At 45.1% G+C, this 19,968-nt stretch overlaps 1 protein-coding gene across 7 annotated transcripts in view; it reads right to left on the reverse strand.

Moving 5' to 3' along the window:
- Window positions 1-19,968, reverse strand: part of EPB41L4B (erythrocyte membrane protein band 4.1 like 4B) — a 176,723-nt gene that overhangs the window by 87,533 nt on the left and 69,222 nt on the right. For 6 of the 7 annotated variants that reach the window (XM_048511185.1, XM_048511186.1, XM_048511188.1 and 3 more), the window contains exons 5-15: window positions 15,485-15,529; window positions 13,512-13,564; window positions 12,237-12,357; window positions 11,366-11,453; window positions 10,017-10,105; window positions 8,773-8,842; window positions 8,429-8,598; window positions 7,199-7,308; window positions 6,291-6,321; window positions 1,877-1,910; window positions 223-290 (exon numbers count right to left, since the gene is read on the reverse strand). In XM_048511185.1, coding sequence (XP_048367142.1) covers window positions 223-290; window positions 1,877-1,910; window positions 6,291-6,321; window positions 7,199-7,308; window positions 8,429-8,598; window positions 8,773-8,842; window positions 10,017-10,105; window positions 11,366-11,453; window positions 12,237-12,357; window positions 13,512-13,564; window positions 15,485-15,529 — 879 coding nt within the window. Of the gene's footprint in view, window positions 1-222; window positions 291-1,876; window positions 1,911-6,290; window positions 6,322-7,198; window positions 7,309-8,428; window positions 8,599-8,772; window positions 8,843-10,016; window positions 10,106-11,365; window positions 11,454-12,236; window positions 12,358-13,511; window positions 13,565-15,484; window positions 15,530-18,800; window positions 18,866-19,968 lie in introns of all 7 variants that reach the window. The other variant, XM_048511189.1, reaches the window with a different exon arrangement.

The following is a 19,968-nucleotide window of genomic DNA, read 5'->3' on the forward strand; positions in this document are numbered from 1 at the left end:
ACGGCTTCAATGAGGATAAAGCCACAGCAAGGATGCTGCTGAACCAGGAACTTCTGGTCCAGTCTCAGAGTTGACACCTCTTCACTTCATTGCTATCCTGGCTGCAAGGCCTGTTTCTTTCTTAAGGCAGGGTCTAAATTCTCTTCCTCCGCCCAATCAAGTCACCCTATTTCCTCCTATGTTGCACAATTCATATGAAAATAAAACAGACGACACACTTACCTTACATTCACAGGTGGATGGGGATGCCAGTGGGACTGGCCCAGGTGCATATTTGGGAGATACAGGGGCTAGAAAGAAAGAGCAAACCTTGGTTAATTGACTATCTGCGATCTGTCTGCACCGTCAGAGTTTTCTGTGGTAGCTTCTAAGGAGAGATGAACACAAAAATGGCTGCATCTTCATCACAGTCAAATCTTTATCACAGAAAACAGCCCAGTTATGGCTGTGGCAGGGTGATGCGGTTAATGCCGCCTGTCATTTGGATGTTTACTTTGAATTGTCACTTATCTTTTCACGGGGTGTTTGTTGTGAGGGGGGAAGGGCAAGGAGATTGTCAGCCCCTTTGAGTCTCCTACAGGAGAGAAAGGGGGGATATAAATCCAACTCCAATACCCCCGATGGGCCAAGAACACTGCTAGTAACGGTGATATCTGTGGTAAGAAGAAGCAGCCAGATGGTATTATCAACCCGCCCTCCTTGCGGGTTGATAATTAAAGTTATCATCCTACTTGGGCATATCTGTTTGTGATAATATTAGTGGTGTCCCAGGTGGGGGCAGGACACCAAATCTGCTGGAGACGGCAATCAAGGAAGACTTTCCAACAGTTTCTACAAGGCACAAAGAGTTCACTTGGCCATTCAACAATGAGCAGGTGTAATCCCTATGTTCAGAATGGGTTGACCCAGAAAGGGGTGGAGACTCAAAGCAGCAGAAGGCTGCAAAAACTGGTGAAGTTGGAGGAAGCAAGGCTACCAGGCTGGGACCTTGATTTAATTCTTTATAAGCTCTTAACACCTTGTTTAAGGTAACTGCAAAGTTGTTGGGAACTAGTGGGAAGGGAGTTGTTTATTTTTGCTATATTTGTAAATGTTAGAATTTATTGTTGCAGGGCTTGCTATGTATGTAATTGATGGGAGTTCGTTTGGGAACCTTCATCATCTTGGATCCCATTCACCAAGCCTCTGAAGTCTTCATAAGCCAACCACCAGCAGGAAGAATTGGACTTGGCATTTATCAGTAGATTGTCAAGATAAGGACTTGAAATGCAACCTAGAAGGACTGTAAATTGTTAATGTTAAATATTAATGTTAAAAGTGTTATTTGTTAAGGAAGTAAACCATTTTGTTTTCAAATTTAGTTCTTTGCAACTCCTTCCAAGTTCTGCCCCACAGAACCCACAGTTAGAGGTTACAGCGGCATAAACTCACATCTCAAATACAAGTCTGTTCCCTTTTTGTTGTTCACAGTTTTACATTTTCCCAGTATGCATCCAAAACCTTTTAAGCATGCAGCTAAAAAAGGAACCTGCTTTTGGACAGATTGCATTCATAACTCTGCGGTGAAAAACTTGGATCTTTCACAGAGGATCTGTCTAGGATCTCTGGGTTCTTATTTAAAAAAAATTAGGAACTCTCTGAAGACCAGCTCTTTGACATTAATTCCTGCTCAACAGAATCTAACTTGAATCCCTCGGGAATGCTGGCAAATAGATGTGAAGCCTATATAGCACATCAATAGCCTAGAACACAAAAACATGTTTCAAGAACTCTTAACACCAATGAGCGGGTAGGCGAGAAGGTGAGTCACTTTGATCATGACATTACTGGTGCCTATAATTAAGGTAATAAAACAACAAATCCAAATGCCTCTTACCTGATAGTTATGGACTTCTGGGTTATTTTTAGAACTGAAATGAAAATACAGATTAGTTTTCTGCGTAATTCTTTAAAAGACATTACCGAAGCCCATGTTAGCCATGAGTGGAACAGGCCAAGCAAGTAAAAGAAAAGTCAACATTTCCAAGTGAAAACCTGTTTTCCCACCTCCTCCTAGCTCAGATTCCAGCAAGAGAGTTTGAATCATGTTTTAAACAGCACAGAAATTAAGAGTGATGAAGCAAGCCTTTATTGGCATAGACAGCAGTACAACAATAATAAAAACAGATTAAAAAGCATATACAATACAGGATATACATGTTAGGACGAAGGAAATCTACTGGCATTTAGTAATTTCCAGGAGAAAGTCTGCCACTATCATACAGAGAGAAGGATCAGGGTTGTCCAACAAGTAGCGTAATCTAAATAAATCGGAGAGATCGGGTAAATGTAAAGGAGTGAGATTCACATACTTGGATCTGATTTCCTTGAATCTGAGGCAGTGAAGTAATTGGTGGGCCAGAGATTCAACTGAGCCATCGTTACATGGGCACAATCTTTTAGCCTTTTCTTGCTTATTAAATCTGCCATGTAACAAGGCAGAAGGCATAACATTAAACCTGGCGAGCATTATGGCTCTCCTTTGAGCCGGGTTTATTAAGCAATACAGGTAGTGTGCCAAGTGGCCCTGTTCAAATGGGAGAGAAAAATACAGGGGGAGCACATTTTCTTGGCTGCGGTGATTAGGGTAGAGAACTCTCTATCCAATAGTTGACCTTTTAATTTCCTATAAGCTTCTGAATAGGACAAGGGGCAAAGTGAATCCACTGACAGTCCGATAGAGGCAATTTTTCCTTCAATTATGGAAAACCAGGGGTTGGATTGGGTGTCAGAGAGCAGACGGTGGACCAGGGAATTACAGTCCGAGAGAAAATGAATTCGCAGCCAGAATCTAAAAGTCCTCAGCCAAGTGGCTGATTCCAAGGAGTTTCGACCTAACTCCAGACAAAGGGCTGCGTAGGGCACGCAATTTGGGAGTCCAGTTATCTTGTGAAAAAATTTGGATTGAAGAGAATTCAAGGAGTGGTTAATAGCTTGAATCCAAATTGGGACTCGGAATTAAGAGTGATGGCTGAAAAGGCAACACTTCAAGAAGTCAAGCTCTCCCCCCTGCCCAGTTGCCCTGAAAATCAGGACTCATAATGGGAGACCTGCCTAAGTTTGAGGGTTGTTGGGGGTAATGCCCTCTGTATTCATTTCCCCACTATTCTCCTACACACTTCCTCAGTGACACACCCTCCCACACAGACACACAATCCAACTGCTAACCAATATTGTACCAACACCGCTTATTCCTTTCTAAGCCTAACTCTTCTATACCAAATTCCCATCCATCTCTCACTCTTGTGTGTTGTTATTTTTTCAATCGGAGATTTGAGAAATGTCTATGAACATTCTGTAACACCTCAACAACGGAGACAGTGGCTAAGAAAAGCTCATTTCAATGGATGTGACACAATTCTTGCCAACAGTATCAAAGACTTCAAAGAGGACAGCCTGGGTTGACATCAATGTTTTATCATGCTGAGCTTTTGTGACCCAGAGGCCCCTTCCGCACACGCAAAATAATGCATTTTCAAACCACTTTCACAACTGTTTGCAAGTGGATTTTGCCATTCCGCACAGCTTCAAAGAGCACTGAAAGCAGTTTGAAAGTGCATTATTCTGCGTGTGCGGAATGAGCCAGAGTTGCAAAGTGCCCTCTTTCAAAAATAAACTATACATTCTATGTTTTAATGTGATTCCTCGCATGCCTCTGTGATCACAATATGGGACGCAAGATGATTCAAAATAAACTTTAACTTATTTCAGACTCAATGACAAATCAACGTTTGTTGCTGCATGAGCAAGCCTGGTAGATCCTTGGAGTTATCTGCTCCCTCCCTTTGAACGGGACTATATAATTTCCAGAAAACTATAGTGTGCAGTTAGGTCCAAACCAACAAACTATAGTTTGTGCTTGTGCTTCAAACCCAGATCCCCCAAAATACAGTTTATTCCCAAAAGGGAATTCCAGGGAAATGCAAGCCCATGAACCAAACCCTACCAGTTTATTCCAGCAGCACCTACATGTTCTTCCTTCTGATGAGGCAAGATACTTTTTGATGTATTGTCAAAGGCTTTCACGGCCGGAATCACTTGGGTGCTGTGTGGTTTCCGGGCTGTCTGGCCGTGTTCTAGCAGCATTCTCTCCTGACATTTCGCCTGCATCTGTGGCTGGCATCTTCAGAGGATCTGATCCTCTGCCACAGATGCAGGCGATGCCAGCCACAGATGCAGGCGAAACGTCAGGAGAGAATGCTGCTAGAACACGGCCATACAGCCCGGAAACCACACAGCACCCAAGATACTTTTGTCAATCTTGCTTCAGCAGAAGGCACCTATTGTCTGAAAAATGCATAGAAGCTGATGAAATGAAATGGTGGGATCCAACCCGTAGTTTGCATTGTTGATAACAATAACAGCCCATGATTTGCTGTGAAAGCAGGCGTCTGAAACTGCTGGGCATAAGCAGAGGAAAGAACATTAACGTTTTTGACTTTCCAAGTGCATAAATAATGGATAATACTCATGACACTCGTCATACAGCCCCATATAGCTTTTCAGTGGGATATTCCCCCCTTAAGAGAGTCCCACTGATTGGAACAGACTATGCATTAGTAAAATAAGTAGATTGGATCTGTAAGCCTAATCTTTATTTGTGCCTGCCTGCCTCCCTCAAATAGGAAGATACTCATTTAAACAGTACCATTCTAATTTTGCTCAAGAACACACTATAAAAACCAGTCTGTCTTTATCGACGGTAATTTACTTGCCTGCAAAAGGCATCAATCAAGCACTAACTACTGAAATTGCAGCATTTAAAAAGAAAGACAACTCAGTTTTTGATAGGGAGAAACACTGTACGGAGCAGCCACTGAGACTGAATAAATATTATTGTGTTCAACTGCAAAGAGAAATTACACAAAGCCAACAAATTTGGTAAGGCAGACTTCTGCTGGTGATCCCGTGGCAACATTCTAGCCACACAGCCTTCTATTAAGCAGAAAACATTCTGTGTGCCTGGGAAAACTTGTAGACGCTCCCCTTGCAATATTTGGTCTCTCCCTTCTCCCAACATGAATGTTTTGTCCATCTTGCCAGCTTTAATTGGAGCGAGAGATTACATCAAAACTATCTGTTATTACTAGTGTTAAATAATTTGCTCTGAAATTGAAATTGATTGCCAAGCAAACCCCAGTTAGTTCTGGCATCAATACGACCCAACACTAAGGTGATCAGATGGTCACCTTTGTGAACTGCTAAGGATGGCGAGTGTAGGTGGGGGGGGGGGCCGCGCATGTCGCGGCGCCTTAGCCGCCAGGGAGCGCACTGCCTTCTGGGGATTGCCGTTTCCCGCCCTGTGACAGGGTGGCAAACGGCAAGCCCCAGAAGGCCGTGCTCCTGCAGCCGCGTGCGCGGGAGGCTGCCGCACTGCGTTGCGCCCCAGAAGGCAGTGCGGCAGCCTCCCAAAAATCGGGACACGGGACAAATTGTTTAAAGGCGGGACTGTCCCGCCAAAAGCGGGACGTCTGGTCAGCCTACCCAACACCCCAGGCATGGAGAAGAATTTGGGATCATCGTCTCTTTTGCAGTCCTAAATGGCTTTTCTGCACCTATTTCTACACATTATTTCCTCTATGACCTATAAACTGCCAATCCTTGAGATCCAAGTGTGATATACCTGGACTGCAGTCCTACACCAGAGGTCCAATGTATGGTTGCTTATGGCAGATAACAGCTAGATTCAAGTCCAGTAGCTCCTTTAAGCCGAACAGAATATAAGAAGAAGAGTTGGATTTACATCCCCCCTTTCTCTCCTGCAGGAGACTCAAAGGGGCTTTCAAGCTCCTTGCCCTTCCCCCCTCACAACAAACACCCTGTGAGGTGGGTGGGGCTGAGAGAGCTCAGAAGGACTGTGACTAGCCCAAGGTCACCCAGCTGGCGTTCATTGGAGAGTACAGGCTAATCTGAATTTGCCAGATAAGCCTCCACAGCTCAAGCAACAGAGCGGGGAATCAAACCCGGTCCCTCCAGATAAACACCTGCTCTTAACCACTACGCCACTGCTGCTCCTAAGGTATATACTTTTGAAAGCCAAAGCTCCCTTCATCAAATAACCTTGAAGGCTCATAACCTGGAAAACTTGGTAGTCTTTAAGGATCAACTGGACTCAAACCTGGCTCCTCTACTGAAGACCAACATGGCTACCCTGCTGAAATTATCTCGATTGCAGGCAACTTGTTCTCAGACCAATGCCATGGATGGCAGATTCCAAGCCAAAGAATTAATGAGAAACTGTGAACACTCACCAAAGTGGAGATAGCTTCAGAGGGTTGTTTGCTGAAGGGAGAGGAAAGAAAAGAGTGAACATTTGTAACTTTGGGAAACAACAAAACTTGTGTTTATATCAATGGAATGTCTATTCATGAGTAGAGGAGATCATTGGGTCTTTGTGGATGAAAAGTGAAGTTCTTGTCTTTTTCTGCCCCACTTCCTGCCTTATTGAACTCAGGACCTTGTGTATGCAAAGCCAGAGGCATAGCTGGGCCATACTGTGCCCGGTGCAAACTCTGTGTTTTCTGCCCCCCACCCACACTTACCGTATATACTCGTGTATGTCGACTTTTTCAGCACATTTTTAATGCTAAAAACCCCCCCTCAACTTATTTTTTGGTTCTTATACTCAAGTATATACGGTATTTATATACAACTGTATGTGCTATAGCTGAAGCTCTGTTTGTGTAACCCAGGGTCTATTTAGGGGGAGCTAAAGAGCTCAGATTTTCCATATAAGGAAGAAAAGGCTCCATTTCCTCAGAATTGTTAAGAGGCCAGAGTTCAGTTGTTGTGAACTGTGGTCTTTTCCAATGCTCTTGCGTTTTCTCAAGGCCTGCTGTTGCTCCGTACTCAGGACATGCTTCTTTGGTATCTCTACCATCTTCCCAAACGAGCACATATTGTATAGAAAAACTCTACTTTATTTGAGAATTTCTCAGGTGTTTTTGGGAAGGCAGACTGGAGAATTTTTTGGAAAAAAAAAGATAAGGGCAACTAACCCAAACTGTCTTTATCCACCCCTAGACAATTAATCCCTTCAGCAATGGAAGTTGCGATGAAAGGAAGCCAGTTATATTATGTGAAAAGAAAAATCCAATTTCATCTGAGCATTTGGAATAAGCAAAAATGGCATGCAAAGACACCTGCTATGAATGCCAACCTTTGAAAGTAGAGTGCCGTCTTGAAGGATAGCGCTTGCTGGGCCGCCTTTCAAACGTGCTTGTTCTGCGTAACCGTGATCCGTGTGTTGCCTGGTACTCTGTTCTCCCACTTATTGAAAAAGGACAGGGGAGCATTAACATCACAGATGAGAGTAATGTCCCCTTCGGGGATAGGGCGGTATATAAAACGAAACAACAAATAAATAAATACTAAAAAGACAGGATCGTGGCGTTGCAGGAAAGCAATGTGCAGCTTATTTACAAAATTCACATTCAGAAAATGGAGACTTCCTTCAACTTTTGTACCTGAGCAGTCAACATTTGTAGAAAGCAGAAAATGATACTGCATTCACTTAATGTTAATAAAGATCATTTTTAGTTTCAGTGTTCTAAAATGCTTAGTCATCTGTGGTAATGGTCTCCAGGTGAGGTTTCCTGTCACCCCATCCCTCCTGGTAACCAGCGGGCAGTGGCGTGGGGGAACTTACCAGCTCCAAACAGAGTCTAGAATCAACTGTCATGGGGAAGCTCAGGTATTTGAGCAAAAACTCTATGGTCGAAGCCATTTGCCCAAATACCAGAGAACCCTCGTGGTCATTAGCAACGTGATGATGTCAGTTCCGGAAAAGACATCAATGTGTTTAAGCTGGCCTCCCTTTGCAGGTAGTAAGTCCCCCCCACAGGTCAGCTGAATGGTGCTGGGGGAGGGGGCTCAGAGTGGGGAATCCCCCATTTCTTGAAGGGAAATAGCAACCCTACCTCCAGCTGACTAGAAGAAGAAGAAGAAGAAGAGTTTGGATTTATATCTCCCCTTTCTCTCCTGTAGGAGACTCAAAGGGGCTTACAATCTCCTTGCCCTTCCCCCCTCACAACAAACACCCTGTGAGATAGGTGGGGCTGAGAGAGCTCTGACAAGCTGTGACTAGCCCAAGGTCACCCAGCTGGCGTGTGTGGGAGTGTACAGGCTAATCTGAATCCCCCAGATAAGCCTCCACAGCTCAGGCGGCAGAGCTGGGAATCAAATCCGGTTCCTCCAGATTAGATACACGAGCTCTTAACCTTCTACGCCACTGCTGCTCCTAGTTAGAAAAGCTCTGGCAAAATGGAAGAGAGTTGACTCTCCTCCCTTTCACCCCCAAGATGGTATCTGTAGACAACTAAACCAGTTGAAAAAGGCAGCAAGCAGTTTTTGTGGATTGATCAGAAGGGCTACTTGAACAATGAAGTACCTGAATCTGAAGCGGGAACCCAACCGGATAAAATCTGACCGATTCGATTTACTGTTTGCTGGTGCGCGTAACCGGAAGAAGGCGTGGTGTTCCACCGCACACTTCCAGAGGTGCTTGCATGTCTTAGCACTATCCAATCGGAAAACAAACGTGTGTTCTTGCTCTCTGCCCTATGAGAGAGAAACAGAACTCTATTAAGTTCTCATGCCTGCTGTCACGATAAAACCAGCAATCCAGAAAGAACTCCTGATCTGGCAATGGGCTGGGCCCCTCATCAACATCTGTGGAGATCAGAGGGCTCCAGCCAGAGCTAGACCACGCGCCGGGTAACTGGGGGACGATACCTGGTCGTCGTCTTCTACCACCACAAGTGTCAGTTTGCTCTTTTTGAAGTCCATTTTAGTGATTTTAGGCCTAAAGAGAAAGGAAACAGGCGAGCACTGATGAATTCACAAGGCACGCAAGCTTAAGGCGCCTAAAGCTTTTATAACATGACAACATAGCTTGGTTTTAACTGCCTGCTTCTTTACTTTGCTCTGTGGCAAGATTTACAATATCAAGAAACCTGTATTATTTTTTTCTGGGAGGGAAAACAGCAGGGCATAGCCTGATCTCACCAGGTCTCGGAAGCTAAGCAGGGTCGGTGCGGTAACAAAATGGCTGCACAGATCCAAAAAGTTTATCTTTGCTAGAAATGAGGGAGCTTCAGCTTACGAAGTGGTGGCTCCATATTGGAAAAAAAATCTCCTTGGGTTTCTCATGGGAGTCTCTTCATATGCTTACCACCACGGAAATTTACCATCATCTAAAGATCAGACTGTACGACCAGGAATACCAATCTCTCCTGAGTGCTGCACAAAGCTCCTGTTCCCCTTATACCTTTGGGGATCAACACACCTCCAAAACCAGCCCTCCCTGCTGTATATTTGGAACAGCTTGTTAATTATAAGTGCAGATGGGTCATGACAAGAGAAAGGTGCAACTCATTCCCCTCTGTCTATCTTCAAGGTCGTTTCCTTAACATCCCACAAAGTGAGCGTTGTTGTCAGTACTGTCCCAATGCTATAGACTCCTCAATCCCTCATATCCCGCTTTTACTGTTCGAGGTATAATGATATTAGGAACCGCATCTGGGGAGGTTTTTACTACCTTCTTAGAGATGTATGTTTCCTTCCTCAGATTGTAAACTAAAAAATGTCTAAGCTACTGAACAGCCCTCATGTAGAAATTTCTGAAGCAGTTGCCACATTTTTAATCCATGTTCTACATGATATGTAACAATGATCCTGTTTTTGTACTTGGAATGTATGGTACTTCTGGCTTATGCCTAATAAAGGTTTTTGGATTAAATTGGATCGGTCCTTGGAAGACAGACCACACAGGAAGGCTCTGCAGAGGAAGGCGATGGCAAACCACCTCTGAATCCAATCTGCCTTGAAAGCCCCTTGATGGGGTCACCATCAATCACCCTCAAAGTGACTTGATGACACTTTACACGCACATTAATTTTTCTGTTGTCAAAGAGTATACATCAGAGCCAATGTGGTGTTGAGGAAAAGGTGTTGAAATATAAGCAGAAGGGACTCACCAAAAAAATAAGCCTATCTTGTTTGCGCCTTCAAAGATGAGGATGCCTGTCGGTGTCAACCCAAGGGCGTACTCACAGCCATCTCTTCCCTACAAGCAAGGCAAGACTACGTTGAAGGTGAAGTTTCAGTTGGGAGCTTTATATTGGATCATTGTTTCAAAAGGTAGATCAGTTGGTCTGAAGAATAGCTAGACCAGTGATGGCGAACCTTTTCGAGGCCGAGTGCCCAAACTACAACCCCAAACCCACTTGTTATTCGCAAAGTGCAACACGGCAATTTAACGTGAATCCTGAGGCTTTAGTTTAGAAAAAAGGGTTGACTCCAAGGTGTGTGTTACTCAGGAGTAAGCTTGGTGGTAGTCGGCGGCTTTGCTTTGAAGCAACCGTGCAACTCTTCCAACGGGTGAATCACGACCCTAGGAGGGTTTACTCAGAAGCAAGCCCCATTGCCAGCAAACGAGCTTACTCCCAGGTAAAGGATTGCGCTTTAGTTCTTTGCATGAAAATCAGTGGGGTTTAACAGCGCTTAACAGGGTTACCTACACTGCTTCCCCAAAACTAGGTCTTAGGTTTAATGCTAATAATCAATCCCAGTGGCCCGTCAGCCTAGATGTGTGGGGATGGGGGCGACTCTGTTTGCACGTGCCCACAGAGAGGGCTCTGAGTGCCACCTCTGGCACCTGTGCCATAGGTTCGCCACCACTGAGCTAGACTGAGTCCAGTAGAAGAATAGGTGTTTTTAACCACGTTTTTCTCTGCCTTGGCAAGCCTCCAAGAGGCATACAATCACAATCCTCTCCACTTCCCACAACAGACACATTGTGAGGCAGGGGGCTGAGAGAGTTGTGAAAGGTCTGTGACTAGCCCAAGGTCACCCAGCAGGCTTCATGGGGAGGAGCAGGGAAACAAGATCAGATTTTGCCGCTCATATGAATGAGCGGGGAATCAAACCTGGTTCCCCAGATTAGAGTCTACCGTTCTTAACCACTACTCCAGTGGTGGCGAACCTTTGGCACTCCAGACGTTATGGACTACAATTCCCATCAGCCCCTGCCAGCATGGCCAATTGGCCATGCTGGCAGGGGCTGATGGGAATTGTAGTCCATAACGTCTGGAGTGCCAAAGGTTCGCCACCACGGCACTACTCTATGCTGGTCTATAGCATGTTACCGGCCAACAAGATTTCCAAGATATAAACTCTTGAGAGTCACAGCTCTCTTCATCAGAAAGAAAAGCAGAAATGGGATGAAAGCTTTTTTTATGTGCTACATATTTAGCCCAGAAATCATCGCGTTTGATCATCACTGTCCGATACGCTACAAAAATAGCATGCAGGGAGGATCTCTTACCTTAACAACATGCATGTCTACCCCATACATTTCGAGCCATTTGGCTTTGTTCAAGTAGCACATTTCGGCCTGTGCAGGGCTTTTTCCCCTAGACAAGCGAAGGGGGGAACAGGAAATCAGACTGTCAGAACATGTGTGACTGTTTAGATGAGCAAAATCTAAATGACAGCTGGACCCTCCTTCTAACAGGTGCCGGGTGCAGATTAGGACCGAGTGCACAGCTTGTACCGTGTGCAAAGCCCTGATAAGGTGAGGGTCCTCCGATTGGTAAATTCTTTTGTATATAGTTAGCACAGACAGCAGAGTGATGTGTGCCTGAAAACACCTGTGGTCTGGCGAAGCACTTTGTCAGTAGATAGCAATAAATAGAACTGCACTGGTGAGCTGTGTGTCTGTCAGTTCTTGTCTACATTGCGTCCTACAAGGTGGTCTACTCTGGGTAAATCCGCTGCTTCTGAAATCTGAAATCTTCCTTTTTCTCTTTCTACCTGTTTTTAAGAACCCTATTTGGAGACTGACAACCTACCCTGTTTCCCCGAATATAAGACATCCCCTAAAAATAAGACGTAGTAGAGGTTTTGCTGGAAAGTCATGGCTAAATATAAAGGCATCCCCCCGAAGAAGTAACAAGAGCATAGCAAAAGTTTTTGTTTGGAAGCATGCCCGACAAACAGAACACAGAAAAATAAGACATCCCCTGAAAATAAGACATAGCACATTTTTGGGAGCAAAAATTAATATAAGACACTGTCTTATTTTCGGGGAAACATGGTACACTCCCACATTCACCATTTATCCATTCTAAAATGTGCAAAACTAAAACAGAACAACATGTACCCCAACAGGGCATACACCTTTATCAGTACTATACCTGAATTCTTTCCACTTCTGAAAAATCTCAAATTCCATCGTTTCTGTTTGGTTTGGAGTAAATCTGAATTCTGACACAAGTTCTGGAGTGTGTTCAGGATGTTCACACTCGCCAAGTTCAGCTGCCAAAGGTGGACATTTCAAAGAAAAGATTACAACTGTGCAAATTAGATTATAAGTCTCACTCATTTCTTATCCCAATTAGGACTTGGAGAAAACATATATCTTGAAGGTCTTCACATCCCTCTCAAATTTTGTTCTCGCAACAATCCTGGGAAGTAGGTTTAGAAAGTACACAATTCAGTGAACTTCAATAGCTTCCCAAAATCTCAATCCAACAACCACATTGCGCTGGCTTCTAAGAAAGTAAAATTCTTCCTGTAAAATTCAGTTTTACATCTCACTTCATGGCAAATCTCTCCAGTTTATTAGAATACTTCAGGATTTACTCTTCTTAATCCAGTATCTTTCTATAGGAAAATGATTTGGATAAGTCCAAATACTTTCACAACAGATTTGGGAATCCAAAGTGATTTCTAAAACAGCAACCCTGTTATAAACTTATCTCTTTTTCTGCCTCCTGTGAATGTCATCTTCTATAACATTAGTGTTCTATAAGTGGATAATTCATTCTCTTAATTTTCCCAGTAGAGGGATTAGTTCTCTCTCCCAACACATATAATAAGTACAGTAAATCTATTTCAATTCTAGCTCCCCTTGTAATTCAAACCTTTTTTCTATTAAAATCTGGATAAAATGGAATTATTTATAGCCTCTGAAGAAGAAAAGAGCACAAATTCCGAACAGCACCTGTAAAATAATACTTTGAAGGAACAAATTTGAGTGTTCTAAACAACCCCTTTGCTATTTTTTTTAAAAGAAGTATTTTGCAGGAAGACTGCTAGTAATTTGGGACAGAGCGAACCCTGGGGTTTTCAAGTAAGAACAATCACGCCACATTTCCATTATCTTTCTTTTAGATCCTTCTTTTAGATCTTTTAACCTTCCAACATGAGAGAAAGCTGTAGTTGTCTTCTCATCAAAGACAGGGACCAAAAAGACACCTTCTAAAAGCTGTGTTTTATTTTCAAAAAGCTTGTCCCCTCACGCAATTTTGCCAGAATCCTGTGGAGAACATTATGTATAAAGGCAGAATACGCTTTTACTGAACAGCAATTCCAACAGCCACAAAGCAATGAAAATCTGGCCTCTCAAATGGCCATCTGTGAAATAGCCACTGACAGTCTGAATCCACTGAGCGGCTGACGGAATTTACCTTGGAGGCACAAGGCGGCAAGCTCCACTGCCGTTTCGTAAGGGCATTTTAATCTGCGAAGAAAGAGACAGCACACAATTAACTTTTCTTTGGTCAAGACCCATCACTTGTCACAATGAAGAACAGACACCGCACAACCCGGTCTCTGGCTCTGAATTCATACCCATGAAATTAACCGTGTGCGTGTTAACTGCCATCAAGTCACAGCCAAATTATGGCAACCCTTCATGGGGTTTTCAAGGCAAGAGACATTCAAAGGTGGTTTGCCACGGCTTGCTTCTATGTACTGGCCCTGGACTTCCGTGGTGGTCTCCCATCCAAATGCGGACAAGGGCCAGCTCTGCTTAGCTGCTGGGATTTCCAAGTCAAGGGGTGGAAGGAGGGAGAGAGGGAGAGGGAGAGAGGGAGGAGAGAGAGAGAGAGAGAGAGAGAGAGAGAGAGAGAGAGAGAGAGAGAGAGAGAGAGAGAGAGAGAGAGAGCTGGAAATTTCAGAAGCTAAGCAGGGTTGGTCCTCATATAACCCAAACCCAACCTGGATGGCCTAGGCCCGTGGTGGCGAACCTTTGGCACTCCAGATGTTATGGACTACAATTCCCATCAGCCCCTTCCAGCATGGCCAATTGGCCATGCTGGAAGGGGCTGATGGGAATTGTAGTCCATAACATCTGGAGTGCCAAAGGTTCGCCACCACTGGCCTAGGCTAACCCAGCCCCTTCAGATCACAGAAGCTAATCAGGGTTGACCCTGATTAATACTTGGATGGGAGACCCTCAGGGAAGTTCACAGTTGCTTCACAGAGGCAGGTAATGGCTATAAGTAATGTCTTAGGTTTGTGCAGCTGACATGATTCCACTTTAACCATTTACCATACAGATGATTTGGGTGTACCGTATATACTCACGTATAAGTACGCAAGTGAAACAAAATGCAAGCAGGTTGAAGCAGTGGCGTACTGCCTATGGCGACATGGGGTCATCCATGACATTGGGTGCATGCCTGTGGGGCGCCCAGCAGGCTCCCGCCCACCCCTCACCCTCTCGCCCGCCCACCCCCCCACTGCCACCGCCGCCCTTTTAAGAAAGTCATAGAGACAGGCTGCCTGAGCGGCAGCTTCCCTGAAGCCGAGCCTCAGAGCCTGCGGGGAAAGGAAAGGGTGAGTGAGTGAGGGGGATGAGGCGGCGAAAAGTAGAGATGCTGTGGCACGGCGCCATTTGACCCCAATGAACAAGCGGGGCGGGGAGGGGCTCCAGCGGGCCCAATTCGCTGCGCGCCAGTCATGAATTCGATGCATCTTAGTGCCACAATGGTTGCAACCTGGTTGCAAAGCACAGATCCTCATGGATCCTCATGATTTTTGCACTAGGTCACCCAAAAATCACCATCCGATCACAGGGCACGTCCCTAGGCACAGATCTGAGCACAACAATCATGGATCCTATAGTGGTGCAAAAACATGGTTGCAAAGCACGGATGGCACCATAGTGGTGCAAAAATGTGGTTGCAAAGCCAAAAAATTATTTTTGAAATTTACCATTAGCTGCTGCATTTCCCACCCTAGACTTATAAGCGAGTCAATAAGTTTTCCCAGTTTTTTGTGGTAAAATTAGGTGCCTCAACTTATATGCGGGTCAACTTATACACGAGTATATACTTGGGTCTATGGGCTTTAGGTCCCCCCCCCACCCCCAATACACAAAACAGCAAAGCCTGAACCCCAATATAATTTCATCTCAGTGAGCTCCTGATTATTGGAAGCTATAAACTACATTGGAACAAGAGGCAGATCTGTTAATTTGATGTGTCTTAATCAACTGACATTGTTATTACTAGCCAAAATGTTGTGCAGTGGAAAGAGAGTGTTTTGAACAATACCAGACAGGACTCAGGAGTTATGTCTTTTATTTTACTTTGAGTGCCTCCTGACAGAAAATGTGATTCAAATATAATGAGAATAAATAAAGACTTGCACTTACTTTCCCGAAAGAATGTCTTGCCTTAGCTGCAATACAAACAGGTACCTAGCAACACACAAGCAAAACAACTGTCACATTTCCTATCCGCTCTCCATCCACTCTGGGAAATAAAAAAATTCATTTCATAGCAGCACTTAAAAGGGGGGTTGTTTGAAGGTCATTCTTGCATTCCCACCACCCCATGATTACTTGTTAAATAGCAGACGTCTAAGAAGTAAAAGAAGGGTTATCAGCAGAACTTATGGAAGGTCTCTGGTTGACTTTGTTCACACAAGAATTTGGCCACCGAATTTGAGGGCCAGCAGCTAAGCACTGTTCCCTCCCTAGCTACACCGGTGGAGTTGGAAGGGATCACATGGCTCTACAGGATACTTTGAAGCTGCAGTGACCGCACTGCAGGTCAGTACAATATTCCACAGTAGGTTTCAGCTGGGAGACAACACCTGGTTATGATGAGCAGGGTGTCCACAGAGAGGGGGCAACACCATGACGAAAAAGCAAAGGAAGTTTTGATCCCAGACTGCAGTTCTGAACCCACAGGATTCACACGGAGCAAATGGAAGCAGAAATGGTTCGTACTGGTTTTGCCCTGGGATCTGTCACCCAGAGGTGTATGGGTGGGAAATGGTGCCCGAGGACAAAAACCCCTCCAAGTGCCCCCTGGTGAGTAGCAGAGCCCCCGCAGAGCCCCAAAGACGACAAGGCAGCAGGACTTCGTTGCCTCATTGTCTTCACGGCGGGAGGCATCTGGTCACGTGGGGGGGGGGCTATTCTGCGCCCCACACGTGACCAGATTAGTTGTGCCTGGGGACATGGGTTCCCCCAGGCAGATACGCCCCTGCTGTCACCTGACGGTGCTACACAGTCACAGGTTATAGAAAAGAAGCCCACCAACTTGGAAAGTGGCCTCAAGGCCTTTCTCTCCAACCCTTTCTTTCCCACCCCACACTTCAACCACGTTCGACCACTGACTTAGCCAAATCAAATCAAAGGAAAGCAAACCTAGCGCTGCATTCTGCTTTCCCAAACTAGACCTCATTTCCAGGCTCAGAGGGAGAAGAGGAGAAAGAAGAAGCAACAAACGTCAGCTCCACCTCTAAAACGAAGTTTCATCTAATAGTGAGGTCGGAGGCAATGTCCCCTTTTGAACTGCAGTAACCCTGGACTTCTCGGTGGCCTCTCTTCCAAGTACTAACTATGCTTAGCTTCTGAAATCTGACAAGATCAAGGCACATGCAAAACTTTATTATTCCCCAACAGGGCTAAATGGCAGTGGAGTAAAAGAAAAATAAAGGGACCCCGGGGTGAGGGTAAACCTGCTTCCCAGTGACCCCACCCAAACTACACACCCATTTTATCTATCTATCTATCTATCCATCCATCCATCCATCCATCCATCCATCCATCCATCCATCCATCCATCCATCCATCCATCCATCCATCCATCCATCCATCCATCCATCCATCCATCCATCCATCCATCCATCCATCCATCCATCCATCCATCCATCGTCTGTCCGTCTATCTATCTATTTATTCGATTTGATAGACCGCCCTACCCCCGAAGGGCTCAGTTTTCAGTTCAGCATCGAGCGCATGTGGGAATATTGGCTTTTTATCAGGATAAATGGTGCCAAGAACAACTTCCCGCACCTGTCCAATGCAAATTGATAAAGAAACACACTGGGGCTAGCTATGGCAGAAGGCTCTGAAGAAAGCAACAACCGTCATTAGATTATTACGGGGAAATCAAAGGGAACAGAGTAATGACACATGATGGATGGCCTTTCTACAGCACCCGGTTATTCAGAACTGTTAGTGTAGGAAGGACAGTATCATTTTGCACATTAGAAATGACAAGTTAATAGGCATGATGAGAAAGGATCTCTGCTGATGACGGGCACGAGGCCAACTAGAGCTCCTGAACAACCTTTCAGTCAGAAACCTCCTAATCCAAAGAGCAAATAAGGAAGTAGCTGGTCTCCCTCCCTCCCTCCCTTCCCTTCCCTTCCCCTCCTTTTCCCTTTTTCTTCACTCCTCCATACCAGCTAAGAGGAGACCTGCTATTAATTCCACCCAAGGCACCATCTTACAAATGAAATGTTGAAATGTCTTCTTAACTGATATTAAATGTTATGGGATTTGTAGAATGTATTATAGGATTGTATTTTATACGATTGTTGGCTGCTGTGAGCCCACTTGTGGGAAGAATGGGATATAAATCTTACAAAACTAAACTAAAACTGAACTAAACCAAACCACACCAAGATCAGCCTTTTCTCTCTGAACAGACCAGGAGACAGAAAAGAGTTCTTCCTCCTCCTCCTCCTCTTGGCCACACTGGCTGCTGACCCTCTGGCCGTCTGAATAACCAAGCAGTGATGCCACTGAGTGGCAACAACAGGTTGGGGTGATGTGCTTTGCTGCGGCTGGGCCTCTGTTCCAGGCTCCATGCAGAAATAATTACAAAGGTTACAAAGGTTAGACCTTCCTTCATAGTCCAGAAGTATCTCTTATTGAACAAGGAATCAGGAATGTACTGCCCTCAGGACATGTGCACAACCAGTTCCCTGGGAGCACGCCTTTTGGTTATGTGGGGGGGGGGAGGCACCAGAGGAGCTGGCCTGCAGGGAGGTGGGGGGGGGGGGCTTTTGAGGTCTACAAAGAGGCCAGGGGAAGGGCTCGGGGGCGGTTCCCCTCTGTGCAGGCCAGATTTCGGGGATCCCGAGCCCTGCCCTCGGCTTCTGTGCAGACCTCAAAAGCCGACTTTTGAAAGCTGGTCTGTTTGGGGGGGGGGGGTCAGGGGGGCCACAACCCCAAGCACGGCAGGGGCTTGGAGGGGCACCCGGAGAAGGAGTTGCCTCTGGGCGCCATTTCCCTTTGATATGCCTCTGCAAGGAATAACTGGGTACGGATGAACCAGGAAGGAGTTGGCTTCAAAGAAAGATCTGAATTACACTTCAGTTGTAGCCCAGTAGAAACAACTAGGCCTTGGTTCATGCTGAAGGAACAACAACCCCTCATTATCCGTCCTTGACACCATTCTCTTCCTTTAGGCAATTAGCTCAGGGCAGGACACGATGACCAATAGGTTCTTACCAAAACTAAAGGCAGAAACTCTCAGCACCCCATATCTTTCACACAGCCAGGGAATACTGGGTCAGCCGTCAAGCATTCTAGCTTTTACAAGGAATGGTAAATAAAAGCCTTGGAAAATTCTGACTGTAACCAAACTAGTAAGGGAAACATGAGGCATAAGGCGACTAGGTAGAAAGAATGCTACCATATCACCTTCTCCAAGATGACCTGACCTCACCATGCCAATCCTAGATGCCTCGCTCATAGTTGGGACTCCAGGCCAGGGTAGTAGAGATCATCTGCCTGTAGAGAAGACAGATAGAAAACCCACTAGTAAGACCATTTGCTCTATCGGACAGATGATCCAGAACATGTGAGAGGTACTAGAGTAGCTTCCCTTCACAGAGGGAACCCCAAATCCTTATCTTACAATGGCAACCTGAAGTCCCAACCAGGAAATCTACAGCAGGAAGATTTCCAACAGCAGCATCACAGTCAACACTAAATCTCCACTTTACAAAAAATTACTATGCAGTGGAAGTGAAATTGCCTAGGACAGAATGCTTCTCAGGTTGCTGAGTTATAATTATATAAGCAGTCGGAATATCTGTTGACTTGTATGAGCCTTCCAATACAGGATGTAGCCCAACATCCCTCCACTGTGAAAACATATAAGGAGCTGAGAGTTGTCCTCCCTAGTTTGAAGAACCAGGCTGTTCCACCATAGAGAAACACAGAGTGAACATGCACTCCATTCCATAGTTAAGACTGGGAAATATGCATCAAGGCTACGCTACTGTAAAGCACGGTCAAAAGGGGCTGCCAAGGCGTATGTGAAGGAGGTCTGCCAACTCTGGCTATTTACTTACTTACTTACTTACTTACTTACTTACTTACTTACTTACTTACTTACCGTATATACTCATGTATAAGTCGAATTTTTCAGCACATTTTTAATGCTGAAAAAGCTCCCCTCGACTTATATGCGGGTCATTAATTTTTTTTGTGTTTTTACTTTGCCGGCCAGCAGGGGGCGCAGTTTTGATGCTAGCGACACCAAATTTTCCAGGAATTACCCTCAAAAGACACTCCCTGATGATACCAGCCAAGATTTGGTGAAAGTTTGGTTCAGGGGTCCAAAGTTATGGACCCCCCCCAAAGGGAGGTGCTAACCCATTTCCCCATTGTTTTTCAATAGGAGATATTAGTAGAAGTGGGGCTACCCTTTTTGCAGGGTCCATAACTTTCGATCCTGAACCCAAAACTTCACCAAACCTGGCTGGTCTCAATCAGGAGAGTCTCCTTATGATTACCAGCCAGGTTCTGGTGGGGAAGTCTGGGTCAGGGGATCCAAAGTTATTGATCCCCAAAGAGGTCGCCCCATCCCCACACAATGTTTTACAATG

This window comes from Sphaerodactylus townsendi, linkage group LG11 (assembly GCF_021028975.2).
Source record: "Sphaerodactylus townsendi isolate TG3544 linkage group LG11, MPM_Stown_v2.3, whole genome shotgun sequence".
NCBI classification, from domain to species: Eukaryota; Metazoa; Chordata; class Lepidosauria; order Squamata; family Sphaerodactylidae; genus Sphaerodactylus; species Sphaerodactylus townsendi.